Source organism: Ahaetulla prasina, chromosome 3, assembly GCF_028640845.1.
Source record: "Ahaetulla prasina isolate Xishuangbanna chromosome 3, ASM2864084v1, whole genome shotgun sequence".
Classification (NCBI taxonomy): Eukaryota; Metazoa; Chordata; class Lepidosauria; order Squamata; family Colubridae; genus Ahaetulla; species Ahaetulla prasina.
Window position 1 is genome coordinate 213269124 of NC_080541.1, and position 17022 is coordinate 213286145.

Genomic DNA, 17022 nt, shown 5'->3' on the forward strand with positions numbered 1-17022 from the left:
CAGTCTTGTGAAGGGAACAGACGGAATTGTCATTAATTACACAAGAGTTGCATTATGTATTCATAGGGGTAGAGTTAAAAATCTGCAGGATGGCAGGCGCAACATTACAGTGAAGTTCTGCCACTTTTGTACATGTGAGTTAAATAGATGCATGGACCAAGAGGGCAAGGCTACTATTGCCACAGTGTGCTTCCCATCTTGCAAATTTTGATAGATACATACCCTGCAGACCAGTTATGGATGCACAGAAGAGAAAAAAGAGGAGAATAATTAAATCCTCTTCTTTATTCCCTTAATAACAACTGAAGGCTATATAAAGTAAATGGTTACAGCTTTATTAGGGACATGAACTACATGCAGATAATTCTGTACCTTATATTCACCAGTTAATGAATGAATAGAGGGCAGATTCTGGCTATGAATATAAGTCTTTTTTTTCTCCTGGAGAATTGTTCATGGATATACTAATATAAGCATGCACAATAAACAAACAAACAAACAAACATAACAATCCCCAAGTACAAATATTTAGTTCTACTCCTTGGATCTGGATATACTTTCTGCAGCACAAGTAGCATAAACTCAAGTTCCATGTATACATGGCTATCAAAAACTTTAGGTGCATCCCCAAAAGGTCACAAATATTTTCACCAATTTGCATTATTTTAATGTGGCAGAAGAAGAAACTTATTAAATATACACTTGGAAAGAAATCTTACTAGTTACCTATATACTACTAAAACTCTCCTGTCTTTTTTTTTCATTTCAAATGCAATAATGCAAATGCAATAATATTTATACTTTATGCCTGAAAGGAACTAAAGACACTAAACGGAATCATCAATAACTAAAATAGTTTTTAACACTCTCACTCTAAAGAACAATACATATGTCAAACAATCTTTAAAATCATAATGAAAACAATACATTAGGAAAAGCCCAATTACACTCATCAATGACATTCCACAATGTGGATGCAACCACCAACATAGCTCTAGAACAGATCTCTGTAAACCATAGGCCATGTACAGTACCTAAATAATTTTGAGTAATCTCCAGAATTTTTTCTTTCATTGCTTCTGAAATTTGGTAGCACCTTTTTGGTATTTCTTTTCATTTCTTAATAATTTGAAACCATTACATCTGTTAATTTAAGTTTCATGTTCCTATAAAAAACACTTTCATTATAATTCAGCTTTGTAAATGGTCTTTTTCCTGGACCTACGTGTTACTTTTTGTATAGCCTACCACATCAAATTAACACAAAATATGGTACTCAACCTGAGAAGACTTGGTTATCCTTGATGACTTGAAGTAATACCTCGAAGCACGTAGAAAAGATACATATAGAATAAAGGCCATTGCACCCGCTGAATATATATCTCCCTTTTGAATTGAGCCCCAAAAGAACTTTTCAGGAAGCAACTCCCAGTTCCTTCCTGGATATTGCCATACCTTTGTGTTACTTGTGGCAAAATGAAACACATCCAAATATGAACGCCAAAGACCAAGATCATTTGGAAAACACACTTCCCAAATGTGTTCTTTCTTAGGTAGAGTGCCCTATCAATTATCATGGTGCCAAACTGTATCAAGAGTATCATAAGCCAAGATACAGGGACTTCATCTTCCAAAAGGGATTCTGTGATATCACTGTCTGAATGCATCTGAAATATGTTAGAAAAAAATAATAATAACACCATGACAAAAGAAAGCAAAAGACAGTACCAATAGCAATAGATACCTTCAAATCCTAAAACATGTGAAAGACCACTTGAATACCATTGGCACTGCTAACAACCCTTAACATCAATAACAACAATGTCTATCCCAGGCCCTTGGGAAGTACTCTGTTGGTGGATAAAAATACCAAATTGAGTCTAAACATTTAGCTAAACATATATGACCAAACATCATAATAATAATGCCAAATAAAACTACATTAAGTTAAATTTCCTCTTCTTTTTTCTGAACTCCAATTTCTTTTGCCTATAACTTTTTATGTAGTATTTCCTCACTTTGCTTAGTGCTGTTTATTCCAGAGGAATAGTATGAGACATATGTATTAGTATCAATAACCATAACAATAATAGATCAATATATTCACACGTATAATGGTCCCACACTTTAGGCTGGCATTTAAAATCATTTAAAGTTTTAAATGCAAAGACTTGCATTTCATTTTCAAATCTAGCTTCGTAAGTTTATTTAACCAGTATTTTCTCTAATTTCCATCGTATCATATAGAAGCCACATTGTTCCTATGTTCCATAGACTCAGTTCCAAATATGCCTCATCATCTACAGGTTTACTTTTTGCTTTAAAGCATTTGGGTCCAATCCTCTTCAGTCTGTAGTCTCTTCTAGTATTGTCTTTCTCCTCTCCTCTCCTCTCCTCACCCCTCCCCTCCCCACTACTCTATTAGGGTCACAATGACTCCATGAGCTGACAGATCTTAGCTCAAGGTCACCTAGTGAATTCCACAATTAAGTGGGGATTTAAATCTAGGTCCAATAATCGAAAACTCAAATTACTACCCCAACTTGGTTCGTGAACATTCATACATTTACAAGAAGTCACATATTTTGCAGCAAAAATATCTAAAGATATTTTTATTAGAGCATTGATTTCATTGAACTTGAAATTGTTCTGGACAACAACTTAAAATTGGAATGCATTCATGGATTTGGAACTTTTGAAGTAATAGCAAAATAGTAATAGCTTTTGAGCACATCATGAGCACATGAGTATTTCTTCTTTATCACTGAGGGAAGCATTAGCAAATCTGTTTGAAATTCTGAAAAAAAAACTTTCTTCCAGACCCAGCAAAACATACTCTACAAACCCTTTCTGTTAAAATTTCAGCAACACACATTGCTACTTACCCCAAATGCCCCATAGCCAAAGATGCCAATAATAAAATTAATCACATCAGCAATGAAGATGAAAACATAGATATCACAGACTGGGCTGCTCTCGGGATCAATGGTGTCATAGAAGAACTGCTTGATAGGCCGATAAATCCAAAGCACACTGGGGGTAAGAGTTTATCTAGATCCGTCAAAGTGCAAAGTAGAGTCATATTTGTTAAGATAAAGTCCTTGCTTAAAATTCAAGAAAAAAGTGACAGCATTATAGCAGACACTGCAGAGAACACACAAACTAGCTAGTTGAGATGAGGTTTTAGACCCAAAGAGTGGTATAAATGTGGACATCGTTTTCTAGAGTTGGATACCCCTTTCTCTGTCTGTTCTTTCCCACATACAGTAGTTTGATGCACATTATTCTCTGGTTGGGTCAAATATCAAGCTGAAATATCTGATTTCATTCTAGGACTTCTCAGCTCAGATAACCATGAAAAGACAGTTATTGTAATCATAAATGAAAGCAAACCACAGGATATTATTCTCTTTTACATCATCTATCTTTATGACAAAGACTTCATCCAGTCTTATTATGGCTAACTTGGAGGGCAGGGTGTGTGTGTGAGGGAGGTTGAGTCTGCTTCTCAGCAATTGATTAATATGCCTATTCATAAAGCCATGATCACAAAGGCAGCCCCAGAAGCAGGTAAATGACAAAATGAGCATCACACCGTTGTGATTAAACTCTGCCCCTTTTGTCCACATATTGTATTGTGACACATACATACAAAACATGCAGAACTTAAATACAGCAGCGCAGTACTCCTTGCATCATTATGACCCCGGATTTTCTCTCAGAGATATGTTTTTTTGCATCATCGTCAGCTAAACGAAATCTCAAAGATCTCGACCATTTTATAGTCAAAAGCAAATGTACCATGTTTCTTCCTTGTAGAATTCTATGTAGCAGCATCATTTTTCAGGCATGATCATCTGGCAATGTAAGTTTTGTGTCTACTCTTCCTGCCATCCCCTGCTCTACTTGCAACTCAGCTCAGGTTGCAACACCTTACTTTCTTTAGGTCAATGTTTCTCAATCTTGGCAACTTTAAGATGGGTGGATTTCAACTCCTAGAATTCCCCAGCAGAGGGAAGTTGAGGTCTACCCATCTTAAAGTTGTGAAGGTCAAGAAATACTCTTTCAGAGATTCTTTAAAAATAAAAGGAAACCCTCTATTTACATTTTAATCAGCAACTTTTTTGTGTTAAGAATCTTCCGGTTTATTGTTTCTTTAGAATGTCTCTTCTTGCCAGATGGAGGTTTTCTGAAAAAGCTGCATGTCTTCTGGGCTTCTTTCAGAGATTTGTCTGTCAGAAGGAAAGGAAAAAAGTCATTATGCTATCTGAGAAGCTTTCACATGACAGCAGAAATTTTTTAAATGCTCCCTGACATCTGATCAGGTTCCATTCCCAAGCATGTAACAATTGATCTTCAGTCCAATCATGTCTTCTGAAACGTTAAAAGAAATGCTCCTGTGCAAATTCTTGTGTGGGAGAATCCCCCCCAAATGGCAATAAAAGAATCTAATGAACATAGAGGGATCAAGCTTTCACCTTTTGATTGCAAAAGAAGTTTAAAGAAATGTGGAACTTCTCAACATAAACCAAACCACAGCAATAGCAATGAAAGTGAGGCTTTAGGACGGGGGAGGCCATTTGGGGGAGGTTGAGAGACATGGGACAGAGTGATCAAAAAAGAGACAACCCTTAGATTTTCTATTTTTATTTCCATTTCTAAGATAGGGGCTACTTTTGTTTCTCAAATGGATTGAGTTTATTTTATAGTTTATGCTACATTTGTCATCTCAAAATGATGGGAAATCACATTTCCCATTTTCACCAATGGCACTGGGCACTGTAGTTTAGTTGAAAAAGTTTCTAGAACTACAAAAGGGGACTCTGAGCCTATGGTTACTCACCCTAAGGTAGGATAACAACAAATGCAAATGAAATTTGAAAAGATCACTTCAAATTATTTCCTCCCTCAATGCCAGAGAGCTTAAGACATTTCTTTAATGGGCCATCTAGGCTTTTGGTTATAGAATTATATTCATCTTGACTGAGTAGGAAGCTGCTGTTAGCTTTTCCCACTCCAGCAATAAAATGTTCAATTCTCCAGCTCTTCTTTGATTAGTATATTTTTGACTTTTACTCTTCCTGCTAATCAGGAAGGTTCTCATAGCAAGAATATTTTGTTCACATATTTGCATTTATCTACCTCTATTAACCCTCTTTAAAATGTTCCTAGAGAGATGCCATCCTTCTGAGCTAGACTGATGTTCTTTCGAATGATCTTTGCAACTTTTCTTCTTAGATTTCTTGGCCATGTCCTTTTGTTTAGGATCTAGTATTTTAGAATCCCAGAGACCTTGACACTGTGGGACAAAGCAAAGTGAAAGTTATTGCATGTGGGAATCTTAAATCACATTTAAAAGAAGTGAAAGAGAATGCTGGGTCTATACATGCATAATTCCCATGCATGTCAGAGCACAGAGCAGGAAAAATAATAGGAGCTTTCATGAAGAAAGTTGGCTGTCAAGTAACCACCCAAATTTCGGTATTTGAGGGAACTCAGATTGATGCTTTAGGAGAGAAAAACATTTGAAGAGATGATCCTTCAAATATTATGACCATAACATTGACTGCTTCATTTGCTCTATGACAAGTCTATTAGGGAAACTTCAGTCATATAGCTGGAGAAATTTTGTATTAAAAATTACAGCTTGGGAGATTTTAGTTGAAAAAAGAAAATAGTTGGGAAAAGAAAGAAAGGTGTACTGTAAAGAACTATACACAGTATGAAGAATATCCAGAGCAAGGAACATCTCTCTTTCTCAATGATAATAGAAAACAACTGGCTATTCAGGACACACTAAAAGAAATGTTTTGTTACAAAATGTTTGGCCCAATTATAGAATTATTTGTTTCCAGAAGCTGAGAAGTTAAAGAAATTAATGGAGCATAGGGCTGCCAATGGGTGTGATAGTTCTATATTAGCTGCAGTTTCAAAGATAATATATTTGCAATGACATTTCCATCTGCTAGAAAACATAAGTGCCACTCTCTATTGTATCAATAGAGAGTGGGACATGGTTGATCACTACAGAAAAGTCACCGATCACCATGGATGATCAAAATCACCATAAGGACAAGTTACTAGACTAGATAGGTTTTTGATTTCAGGACTCTTCTGATGTTATCATAGACATCTGCTATATGACATGTTAACAAATCCATGCTTGAAAAGGAGGATTAATGTCTTTCTTCCTTATTAAGGATAGTTTGCAGTACCTTCAAGATGTACTTGTGCAAGAACAAGGCTAGGAGCTGCACCATATCATACTGTGCAAATCCATCTTTCTTCTCAATCCCAATTATATTTGGCAAGGCAAATGGTGCTTCTGCACTGATACTGCAATATATCTTAGAAGACCAAGGAAAGAATCCAAACTGGGAAATACATTTGATCACAATCATTATCTGGCAGAAGAAGAAAACATATGTAGATTTACTATTACTATAAAATGATAATTCTTCAAGAGTTCTAAAACAGTGAGCAGTGCTAAAATGGGGGTAGTGATCTGTTCTATGACACAGGCTTCATATTTTTATCCTGCTTATTTAATGATCATCTTTTCAAAGGAGAAAGCAATAGAAACTGTGAGACAATATTAACATTTATCTTGTAGGGTTCATCTGAAATAAGTGTTTTTCACTCTTATCCATGTGTTTTCCCAGGATAATTAGTGGAAGGACATATGTTCCAGATACAAATCACCATTTATTCAAAGGCCTGTGTTGAAAGATGCTAACAAGAAGTCCTGTTTTTCTCCTTTTTGCTTGAGACCTTGTACCATGTTCTGTTCTAGTTTTCCTTCTTTCCAATGTGACCAGTAGTTGCTTTCAAGTCAGAGACTAAGATTTCCAGGTAGGCTTGAGACCTCTTAGTACCTGGTCAGTTCTTTATTTCAGTGAAGCTCAAAGGGAAGTGAAAATGATATACAGAGAAGAGTACAGCAACTAAATGCAGCAACTACTGAACACTTACCTCAGTGTAAATGATTGCTGTCATCCAGAAGAATTTGGTAGGCCTTGGACTGGACAACATAGGCCACAGGAATATCAAGATGGAGAGAACCAAAGTAAGAATGGAAGCAGAAACCATGTGGTTCACAATGATAACAAAATAACAAAGCATTTCTGATGTAGAGACCATAACATGGTACAAAGCAACTCCCAGCTTCAAGGGGAAAGGAAGGCATTGGTAAAATTTATCTGACTGCTCCAGCTCACTGTCATGAAGAATGCTAGACGATATTTAAGGAAAAAAACACAAAAGAAATGTCATTAACTGTGATAACTTATTTCCCCTCCTTAGCATTTTCCCTTAGGTGCAGGGTCCTATTTTTGGATCAACTAAATATTAATCCATTGGTTGTGACAAGAAATAACTAACTACTTTGTTGCATGAGGCTGACATTATGGGCTGAGAAAGAGTCATCCAGACAGCTTTCATGCCTAAGACAGGACAACTCACAGTCTCCTGTTTCTAACCTGGTTCCTTAACCACTAGACCAAACTAGCTCACAATTAATAATTGTAACTAAAATAATATATACCAGCATAAATATATTCTAGAATAAATGATATCCTGAACTTTAGATACAGTTCATCATGAATATCTCTTTCATTTTTTCCCCCACTGAGGATTGTTAAACTAGTAGGTCAGCCTACCACAGTTGAAGTCATCCAGATGTGGGATTGTGAATATCGGCATTTCACCCAGTGTGTTGGAAAAAAACAATGGAGCTTTGAAATGTCTGCTCTGGGTTATGTCAGAACAGTGAACAAGAGGCACTCACTGAAATATTGTGGACTTAAGGATTTTGCAATCTTGAATTCATGCTCTTTGAAAGCAAAGTGAGGTCAGAAGGCAGTTTTAATAAAAGCATAATGAGATATGGCTTGCCTGTTAAGCACCAGCTCACTGGTTGTCATCATAGGAGATATTTCACCTAATGGCTTGTTGGCTTTTGGACTTCTAGTGAACAAGGAATCTGCAGACTCTTGAATTTCTGATGGAGAGTTAGAAAGAATGGCAGGTTCTGCACAGGAAGTGATCAGAGTGAATCCTTGGGAGAGGGCTTCTTTTTCACTTCCCCCTTCTATCTTCTCAGTCCCCATTACATCTTTGTCAGTTTCACTGGATCTCCTGATTTCCAAAGACATAAAAAAAATTGTCCAGAAATCTTTTAGTAATTCCAAGATTGAGAGGCGTTTTCACAATGGTTCTTCTTTCAAAGAACTGTTAAAAACAATTCATTATCCTTCATTTCTGAACCATTTTTACCATCAGAGATTTGTGCAAAACAAAAATCAATGGAAACAAGCTCCTTGATAACTATGGACCTTTGAGTCCTCTGTTAGAATGATGGCAGACAATACTTCTTTGCTCAAAAGTTCCATATTTGGTCTCCAAAGTAAAGATCTCACCATCAAAAATTTGTGTTTTACCACCCAGTATAATTAGGCTGGGAGAGACTGCACATTTGGTCCATGGGTAACAGGTTACTTAATCTTGTTTTAAAAGATAAAAATCTAATGAATATCCTCTTTGTTCAAAGCCAAGTTGAAAAAATCTAAAAAAGCAAAGCACCAAAAAATGGGAAAGTGGGTTTTGTGTTTCTTCTCTGTGTGGGAGTCACATCATAAAATCATAGCTTTGTAAGGGATATCTGAGATCATCTAGTCAACCTCACACTGTCCAAATCATCTAGTTATGGCCTGCCCAGTGTAGAAATCCTCCTGCTTGTTTATTTATTCATTTATTTATTTCAAACTCTTGTGGCTGTCATATCCTAAAAACACAGTTCTAAACAGTGTACAATTATTATATAAGAAAAACAAACAATAAAAGAAAAACAAACAAACAAATAATAACACAGAAAGAAAAACCTGGCATCAAAACCACTCTTCTATTATGCAGCCAAACCTGCTACCTTCTAAATCTGACTTCTCTCTATCCTAGTGCTTTGGGGAAAGAGCCAAGTAAAATGGGTGTGATGAAACATAGTGTCATGTTGCAAAACTCACAATGTTTCTACTTGCATCAACATGTACAAAGGATGTAAATATGTAATGGAGGGATGTGCACCATGATATCACAGTGTGCATTTCATCATTTTGAGGAAATTTTGGTACACCACAGCTGTCCGTATCTACATCCTCCTTTTCCATCAAAAGGATTTTCTTGCATACATCCTTTATATGTTGGTAGAAGCAATATCCAAGACCAAACTGATCTTAAATAGCCATGTTATTTGGAAAGGCAGCCACTTTTAAACGTTTCCATTTACCACTTCAGCTCTCCTTCCCCTGCACCTGCAGTGTGAAGACTGCCAGCACTCTTTGCTTTAAAGACAGCATTCCTTAACCTTGGCAACTTTAAGATGTGTGAACTTCAGCTCCCAGAATTTTCAAGTAACATGCTGTCTATGGAATTCTGTGAGCTGGAAGTCCTCACATCTTAAAGCGGCTGAGGTTGACAAATACTGCTTTAAAGGGTCAAAGATAAAAGCCGAGATAATGCCTTTGTGGTTATTTTCCATTGATTTTTAATGGGCAAAAGAGACACTACAGATTCAAATATATATAAATCTACATTATTTGTTCCTCAACATCCCAATATATTTCCTAATGTATATGAACATTACAAAAACCTGAAGAAAAAATACTGGAAGTTTCCACCTTGTGACAGGCAATTACTTCTTACCTCAGTTGCACAGATAAAGGCTCAGTATTCTCAGTTGGTGGGGATTCAGATACCTTGCCTTGGCTTTCCTCAGTTCCTATTATTTTGGCTCTATATTCTCCATAAACTGGCTGATTATTCCCAAATCTGTAATGTTGTAGAACCATATCTGCTGAAACCTCATTTCCCTTTAGAAAATAATCCAGAGCACAATTAGTTGGGTGGAAAGAGAGCAGTAAAGGAGAATTAAATGGAAATGCTTTGGTCCATGAAAGCTCAAAAGAAAATAGTATTATCTGGAATTGACATGTTACATGAAATGGAGAAAGTCACAGATGAAGAGAAAAGCTCCTTAACATATTCTACTGTCTTTAGTAGAAATTAGTAGTTAGTCAATGCTAACTAGCATTGCCTACAATATACATTGAGAAATGCATATGGATGCCTATCTTATTCCTGATAATTCTAAGTAAAAACATAATAAATTAAATTGATTGCACAACACCATCTATTTCCAACCATAGTTCCACAATGTCCCATGAATTCTACATTTATACTTGCTGAATTCATTCTAGCAGTCTGAAAGCACTCTAGCGATGATTGGCCATCTGACTGGACACCAAATGCAGTTCAGGACAACTATCTACAAAGTCACCATGAGCAACAATACAACTAATCCCAGTAAAAATAATAAAATTCAAATCCAATTTCTTAAATTAAAATTGTCACAAAAACACAAAGCCTCTATAAACTGAATGTAAGCTACAATACTTCAAAATCCAGAAATCTTACCTTGTTCATCTGTTGCGAAAGAATATATTTGTTTATTCTCAATGCATCAGCAATGTCCAAATTATCTTTAACGAGGGAATTAAGGGCTTCTATAATACCATCCATCAATGCATGCCTCAAGATGGAGATAAGCTTAATAATGTTGATTATTCTTTGCATAATACTTTCTGTTGTGAAGAGAACAAGCATCTTACTATGAGAAAAACTGACAGCCCAACATCATTCCAATTCTGAAGACCCTTTAGGAATATGCAAGGCTTGGGACGTAACCCTCACATTATAGTTATAAAAACTGCTTCACTAATCTTGCTCTCAGAAATACTCATACACATATAATGTTTCAGTCCCTAAGAGTGACAGCATCTGTCTGTATTTCAATGACATTTATTTTCTTAGTTTATTCTGTATTTTGTATATTCATGTTATGATCTGTTTTATTTGTCCTCTAACAGATACCATGAATTCATTGGCATTGGTATACCTGCAGTTATATAGCCATTTAAAGTTACTTTAGAACTGATATCAAATGTATCTTTCTCTTTAACATTCAGATTTTCAAAATGCAAATAGTATTCATTAATCTGGTGGAGCTACAAAGAGAAAAAATTATCCAAGTATCTTATCCAGCTACATTCCTTAAGAAAACTCTTTCCCTGAAGTTGATACTTACTTTGGGGGAAAGTACTCTCAAACTGTCTCTGTGATTTTCTCTCAATACTCCAGAAATCCTTCTTATACAAGGAGATTTTCCTGAGTTCACCGGGAGAGTTCAGCAGGAGAAGAAAGAGTTAAATACCTCTCTTGCTTATGATTTTAATAATTGCTATCAACTGTTGCAAAGTGCAAAAATGCATTTAGTGTGATATCCATGGAGATATGGAGATATTCATGAAGATATTTATTTTATATTTTATTATACCTGCTTGATCACAATTAAAATCCCAAAACCATTATACCTGCAATATAATGTTAACAAGATAATAAAGTTGGAGCCACATGGAATAATAATGAAATAAAAACTGCTATCAGAAAGTCATGATTATTCTTGGTAGATATGGTAAACTGGAGCTTATTGTCTCAAAATTTAATGTAGAATCTGTCCCTTCAAAGCAGCATAAAAATGTCACCACTATCACCATCATGGAATTAAACCCAATAAAATTTAATTTATAGGACATTTGTACACTGTAGCCCTTGGCTGCTTGCCTCCCATGCATAAACTGGAAATGAAAACATCTTAAGAAATCCCAAATTAAACAGAATAATGGCCAGGTGTCCTGTCCCAACTGCAATTAGCACAGATCCTCATTGGTGGATTCCCCTGCTTCATGCCCCATCACCTTTGATGACATGGCCTTCTTGCCATCCTTCCAAGACTAGAAGACTGAGTTAAAGCCTTGGTGGTTACTCACCTGTGACCTACATGAGAGATAGATGATTGACTCATTAATTTGTATTCTAATTATTTCTGTACAATGGAATTAATTACCTGACTTATCCAAGTCCTCTTCAGAAGCCAGTATCACTATATTTTCATCAGAGGATTCCAAAGTGACATTAGCTAAACACACAAAACAAAACAAAAATTAAAAAATCAAAACAGTATCCCAGAATTATGACTCAGGCCAATGCCCTTGATGAAGGGACCAAAGTTGTATATTGAGGTTTCCACATTTCCGTCAACATTTATTTTTAACTGGACAAGTTTCCAAAATAAATTAATAAGAGGTAAGGGATGATTTAAAATATAGTATTTTCCATTTCTAACAAATCTTGGTATAACCTAGTGAAAATAACAGCATGTGTATAAGTACTCCTACCTCTTTCAACCCCTGGCAACCTCTTTTTCCTTTCCTCCTCCTTTTTATTTCTTTGACTTCTAATTTCATCTTGCTCTCTGATATTTAGAGCTGATTTTGCATTGTTTATCCAGGCTTCATATGCAAGCTGCAAAAAAGGGCAGAATCTTATTAAGCAATGGCTAACCTGAGGTAGAATATATTAAATTATCTCCTACTGAATTTCTACAGCCTTTTAACAAAATGGTGGGTTTTGTAAAACAGCCAAAACATAGAATAAAATTGATGTCCTGAAAGAAAATAGAATTTAGTTCCTCTCCCCTGAAGCCATTAGGGGAGCCATTAGGGGCTGCTGAAGCCATTAGGGGAGGTCAATCATTGACATGAGACAGTTGTTAAGTGAATCATTTCAGTTATTAAGTAAGATTCATGGTTAATGTGAATCTGACTTCCCCATTGACTTTCCTTGTCAGAAGTCAGCTGGAAAGTTTGCAAATGGCCATCACATGACATTGGAATACTGTAATTTGGGTTGCAGTGCACAGCACCCAAATTTTGACTGTGGGAATGCTGCAATGGTTGTTAGTGTGAGGACCGGATGTAAATCTTGTTTTTCAGTGCCATTGTAACTTTGAATAGATTCTAAATGAATGGTTGTAGGTCAAGGGTACAGAATTGTATTCCCACAAAGCCTGAATGAATAGTTTTGCCTACCATTTAAAAATAACTACATGCCTATGTGCCATTTCCATTAGCTCTCAGTCACTTCCCCAGCACATTTTTCCCCTTCAGAAATTGGTCACACCTGCCATGCTGTTTTCTTTTTAAATAATTCTTTTTTGCTCTTTTCAGAGTGTTCGTTTTCTTCTTCTTCTTCTTCTTCTTCACTATCTGTATCAAAAAGGCTATAGCTTCCAATTCGAACCACTGAAATTGACAGAAAATCCAGGTATTAAAAAGCTCTTATGGCATTATATGCCACATGGATAAAATCCAGATTTTTTAGCCACGTTTTCTGCTCCTCAAAGATTGAGGAGTTCCATTGCCACATTACTTACAAATACTAAAACCAATTAAAACAGCTTTTTATCTAACCTGGTGTCCTGCAGATGGAATTAACTTCAGCTCCCCTCTATTCAAGCCAATTGTAGCTCAACCCATCAGAAGAAAATTAGGTAGAAAAGAGGGAAAACTGTAATTGTTTAGTGAAACATTTCACTGTTAAGCCACTGTACTTGCATAAAACAGAGCTATATGCAGTACCTGAAGATGACACCTATATTTTTTGTAAGTCCTTTGCATTACAAATATTTTTTTAAAAAAATTAGACTATTGAATCAAATACATCATTCTGATCTGCCAGAATGTTTTTAAACAACTGATTTAACTCATTGTTCATGCTTTTCCAAGCCTAGCAATAATTATTTTACAGCATAAACATCAAACAAATCAAGGAGGACAAGTTGAAAAGAAGGAAGATTCTCTTCAAAGGGGACACCAAGTAAATAGGCCTTTTCTTAGTAAACACAGGTAATGTACCTGAATTTTGTGTCACCCATGGCTGCCAACAATTCTTTTTATTCTCTTTTTCCATCTTGCTGGTATCATCTCCTGCAGAAAAGACAAAAAGAATTACTCAGTAAAAAGTGCCTTAAGAAAAAATAGAGAAACTTTACCCAACCTGTCACTCTCCAGATATGTTGGTTGGAGTTCCCAGAATTCCCAGACTTCATGACCAAGCATGGGCATCCATAGGGTCAGAGGGTAAGTGATGATGTGCAAATGATATTGTCACACAAACACTGTGGCTAATACAGTCATAGCAACAGCAGAATTTGAGAGTGTCATCATTATCAAAATATCCTGTAATTTTAGTGTCATTTCTTTTCAATATAAACAGAAATTTAGGAAAGAAAATCAAAATATCTATCCAATACTTCTGGTCACAAAGAACAATCTGATTGAAAGCTATCCAGCCTACGTGGGTGACATTAAAGATATTGACATACTAAAACTGAAATTTTTTGCCTTTAAGCTGAAGATCCATCTTTATCGCTTTTCCCAACTGAGCACCTCAGAAGAAAATAGATTTGTCATATTTCCTAGGTGTGTTTTTTGATGCAACTGAATGAAGTAACTTACTGCTTTTTCATGATTTCCATTGATTTTCTATTTTCTTTTAAGTTTGCTGAGATATTTTTTATGTTGCTAAGTGAGTTTTGCCTCATTTTATGACTTTTCTTGCCATGGTTGTTAAATGAATCATCACAGTTGTTAAGTTAATAACTTGGTTGTTAAGTGGATCTGATTTTCCCATTGACTTTGCTTGTCAGAAGGTTGCAAAAAGTCTGGGATATTCAAAATTTTCTAAGCAATAAGGTTTAGATGTTTTGTGGGGGGGGAAATGAAGGTTTTTACCTGGAACCTCCTCTTCCAATTTCTGATCAGACTCTGTTTCTAGTACTTTGCAGGAGCTTTGGTTTTTAAATTTTGATTTAACCAGGTCCATCCTTAAAAAAAATCACAAAAGAACAGATGATTTCCTGCCTCCAAAAAAGTCAAGGATGCTTTTATACCAATATAACTGAGGTTTTTTTAAAGACTATGCTAGTATTATGATTTCTCTCCTTTCTTTCTTTTGTGGGCTTCTCTTGCTTGCCAATGTAGAATTGAGCATATGTTCTTGCAATGAAGCCTAAAGTATAAGATGTCTGAAATTTGAGCTTATTTCTTTTCCCAATAATATGGACCACACTTCCATATTTGCAGACAAGTGCTATCAAGGACCATAATTTCTATTTAACATCTTTACATGTATCAAGACCCTTTCACTGAGAAGACTGGGGGGATGGCATTTTAACTCACACTAGCTGTAAGTATTGTTTATACTTATGATATGGATTTAGACATGCAGACTTCTTTGGACTACCAAAGACAATAATAAATATGTATTTTTATTTGTAAATTGTCTCAAATTTCACAGACTTTATCTCATGAATATATTGTATGTGATAACTACAGTATATGCTATAGCCGAAGAAAAAGCTGCCACAAAAACAAAATTTAAGAAAGAAAGACAAAATATCTATCTAATACTTCTGGTCACAAAGAACAATCTAATTAAAAGCTATCCAGCCTACATGGGTGACATTACTGATATTGATACACTAAACTGAAACTTTTTGCCTTTAAGCTGATGATCCATTTTTACCGCCTTTCCCAACTGAGCATCCCAGAAGAAAATAGATTTGTCGTATTTCCTAGGGTTTTGGGTTTTTTTGATGCTGTTGCAACTGAATGAAGAAACTTACTGCTTTTTCACGATTTCCATTGATTTTCTATTTTCTTCCATCTGAGAAGTTACCTTTTTTTTCAGCTTCAACTCAAACATCTCAGCTGCCCTGTTTTGAAAAACAAGTTGGAACAATCTTTCCAGAATTGTGCCTTGGTTCTAATTTATCCAGCATTACTTTTTTTTTCTGCATTAGAATGGTAGCCAGCAAGTTGCCTTTGTAGAAAACCCATGAAGTTCACAGACTGCTGTATTGATAATATTCAGATGTGTACTGTCTCCAACAGATATATATGCAAAGCAACCATTTAATTAATATTGCTAACAGCAGAAGAATCTACAACAAAATTTTAGAGCATGGAATGCATCTATTCTTTTCTATTGTCTGTACCATGTGGCTTTTTCTTCCCTTCCAGCAGTAATTAAAAATAGCCAATAAACATGCTCAGTCTTTGCTGCTTGAGAATCAACTCCCTTTAATTTTGGCAACTGAAGATCAGAACTTTTATGTTCTTAGGCTGGATCCTTCAAATATGTGGGGTTGAAATTTCCAGAATTTTCAGGCAGCATAAACTGAAATTACCTACAATTAATTATTTGTATAAGATTAAGATTTTTAACGATGACATAAAAGCTAACACAAACTATGAAAATCCCTGCAATTACTGAGAATTTTAGACATTGCCATTCCAATAAATGTAAAAATCATCAGGTTGAAAAAGCAAATTTTAATTTTAATTAAGTATACTTCAGACAGAAAAAAAGTCATTTATGTACATACAGTATGTATGCCAACCAATTAAAAAAATCAGAATCCATTAATAATCAGCAATTTATTAGACAATTCCATATATAAAGACTTAAATTCTCTAAAACATCAAAATATTATTTTCTAAGGATCACAAAGGAAATAGTTCCCTTTATGCATAATAACCTAAAAATGTGCAGTGAAATTCATTGTTGGAGAATTATTTTCCCTTACATCACACCTGGAAATAGAACATATTAACAACCAACAATGCTGAAAAATATAAACAAATCAAAGCCTAATCAGAAAACCTGTAACTTGAAAAAACGATATATTATGACTAGTCATACTTCTTTAAAAAACTATTCCTTTTTTTTAGAAATTGTGGGAATGATTCCATAATATTAGGAATCCACATTTGCCCAGGAAACTTGAATAAATAATCCATATTAATTGGATTATGTTGGTCTGAAAAATCACAACAATCCTTGCTCAATCCTGCAGTGGTTTTAAATGTTTCATGTGATTAGAATGACTTAGTCACCAGTTTCTCTAGTTCAAGAAAAACTTAAAACTGGGAAATGGAGAATAACTCTAAGGCAATGTTAAAATTTTCAGGGCACTAGATGCTAATATCCCACTTTGTTCCATATCAGTTATCTGCTTAGATGTTAGTTACATCAGTTAATCATCCATTTTTAGCCTTGTTTCCATCT

General features: G+C 35.3%; 1 protein-coding gene across 1 annotated transcript in view; it reads right to left on the minus strand.

Annotated features, from left to right (window-relative positions):
• LOC131195077 (piezo-type mechanosensitive ion channel component 2-like) overlaps positions 1-17022 on the minus strand; it is a 50932-nt gene that overhangs the window by 11915 nt on the left and 21995 nt on the right. The window contains exons 17-32 of the mRNA XM_058176702.1: positions 15578-15667; positions 14685-14776; positions 13806-13877; positions 13072-13193; positions 12288-12414; positions 11957-12028; positions 10468-10634; positions 9697-9863; positions 7860-8136; positions 7403-7410; positions 6973-7231; positions 6216-6404; positions 5143-5299; positions 4106-4232; positions 2886-3033; positions 1456-1667 (exon numbers count right to left, since the gene is read on the minus strand). Of these exons, the coding sequence (XP_058032685.1) occupies positions 1456-1667; positions 2886-3033; positions 4106-4232; positions 5143-5299; positions 6216-6404; positions 6973-7231; positions 7403-7410; positions 7860-8136; positions 9697-9863; positions 10468-10634; positions 11957-12028; positions 12288-12414; positions 13072-13193; positions 13806-13877; positions 14685-14776; positions 15578-15667 (2286 nt within the window). The remainder of the gene's footprint in view (positions 1-1455; positions 1668-2885; positions 3034-4105; positions 4233-5142; positions 5300-6215; positions 6405-6972; positions 7232-7402; positions 7411-7859; positions 8137-9696; positions 9864-10467; positions 10635-11956; positions 12029-12287; positions 12415-13071; positions 13194-13805; positions 13878-14684; positions 14777-15577; positions 15668-17022) is intronic.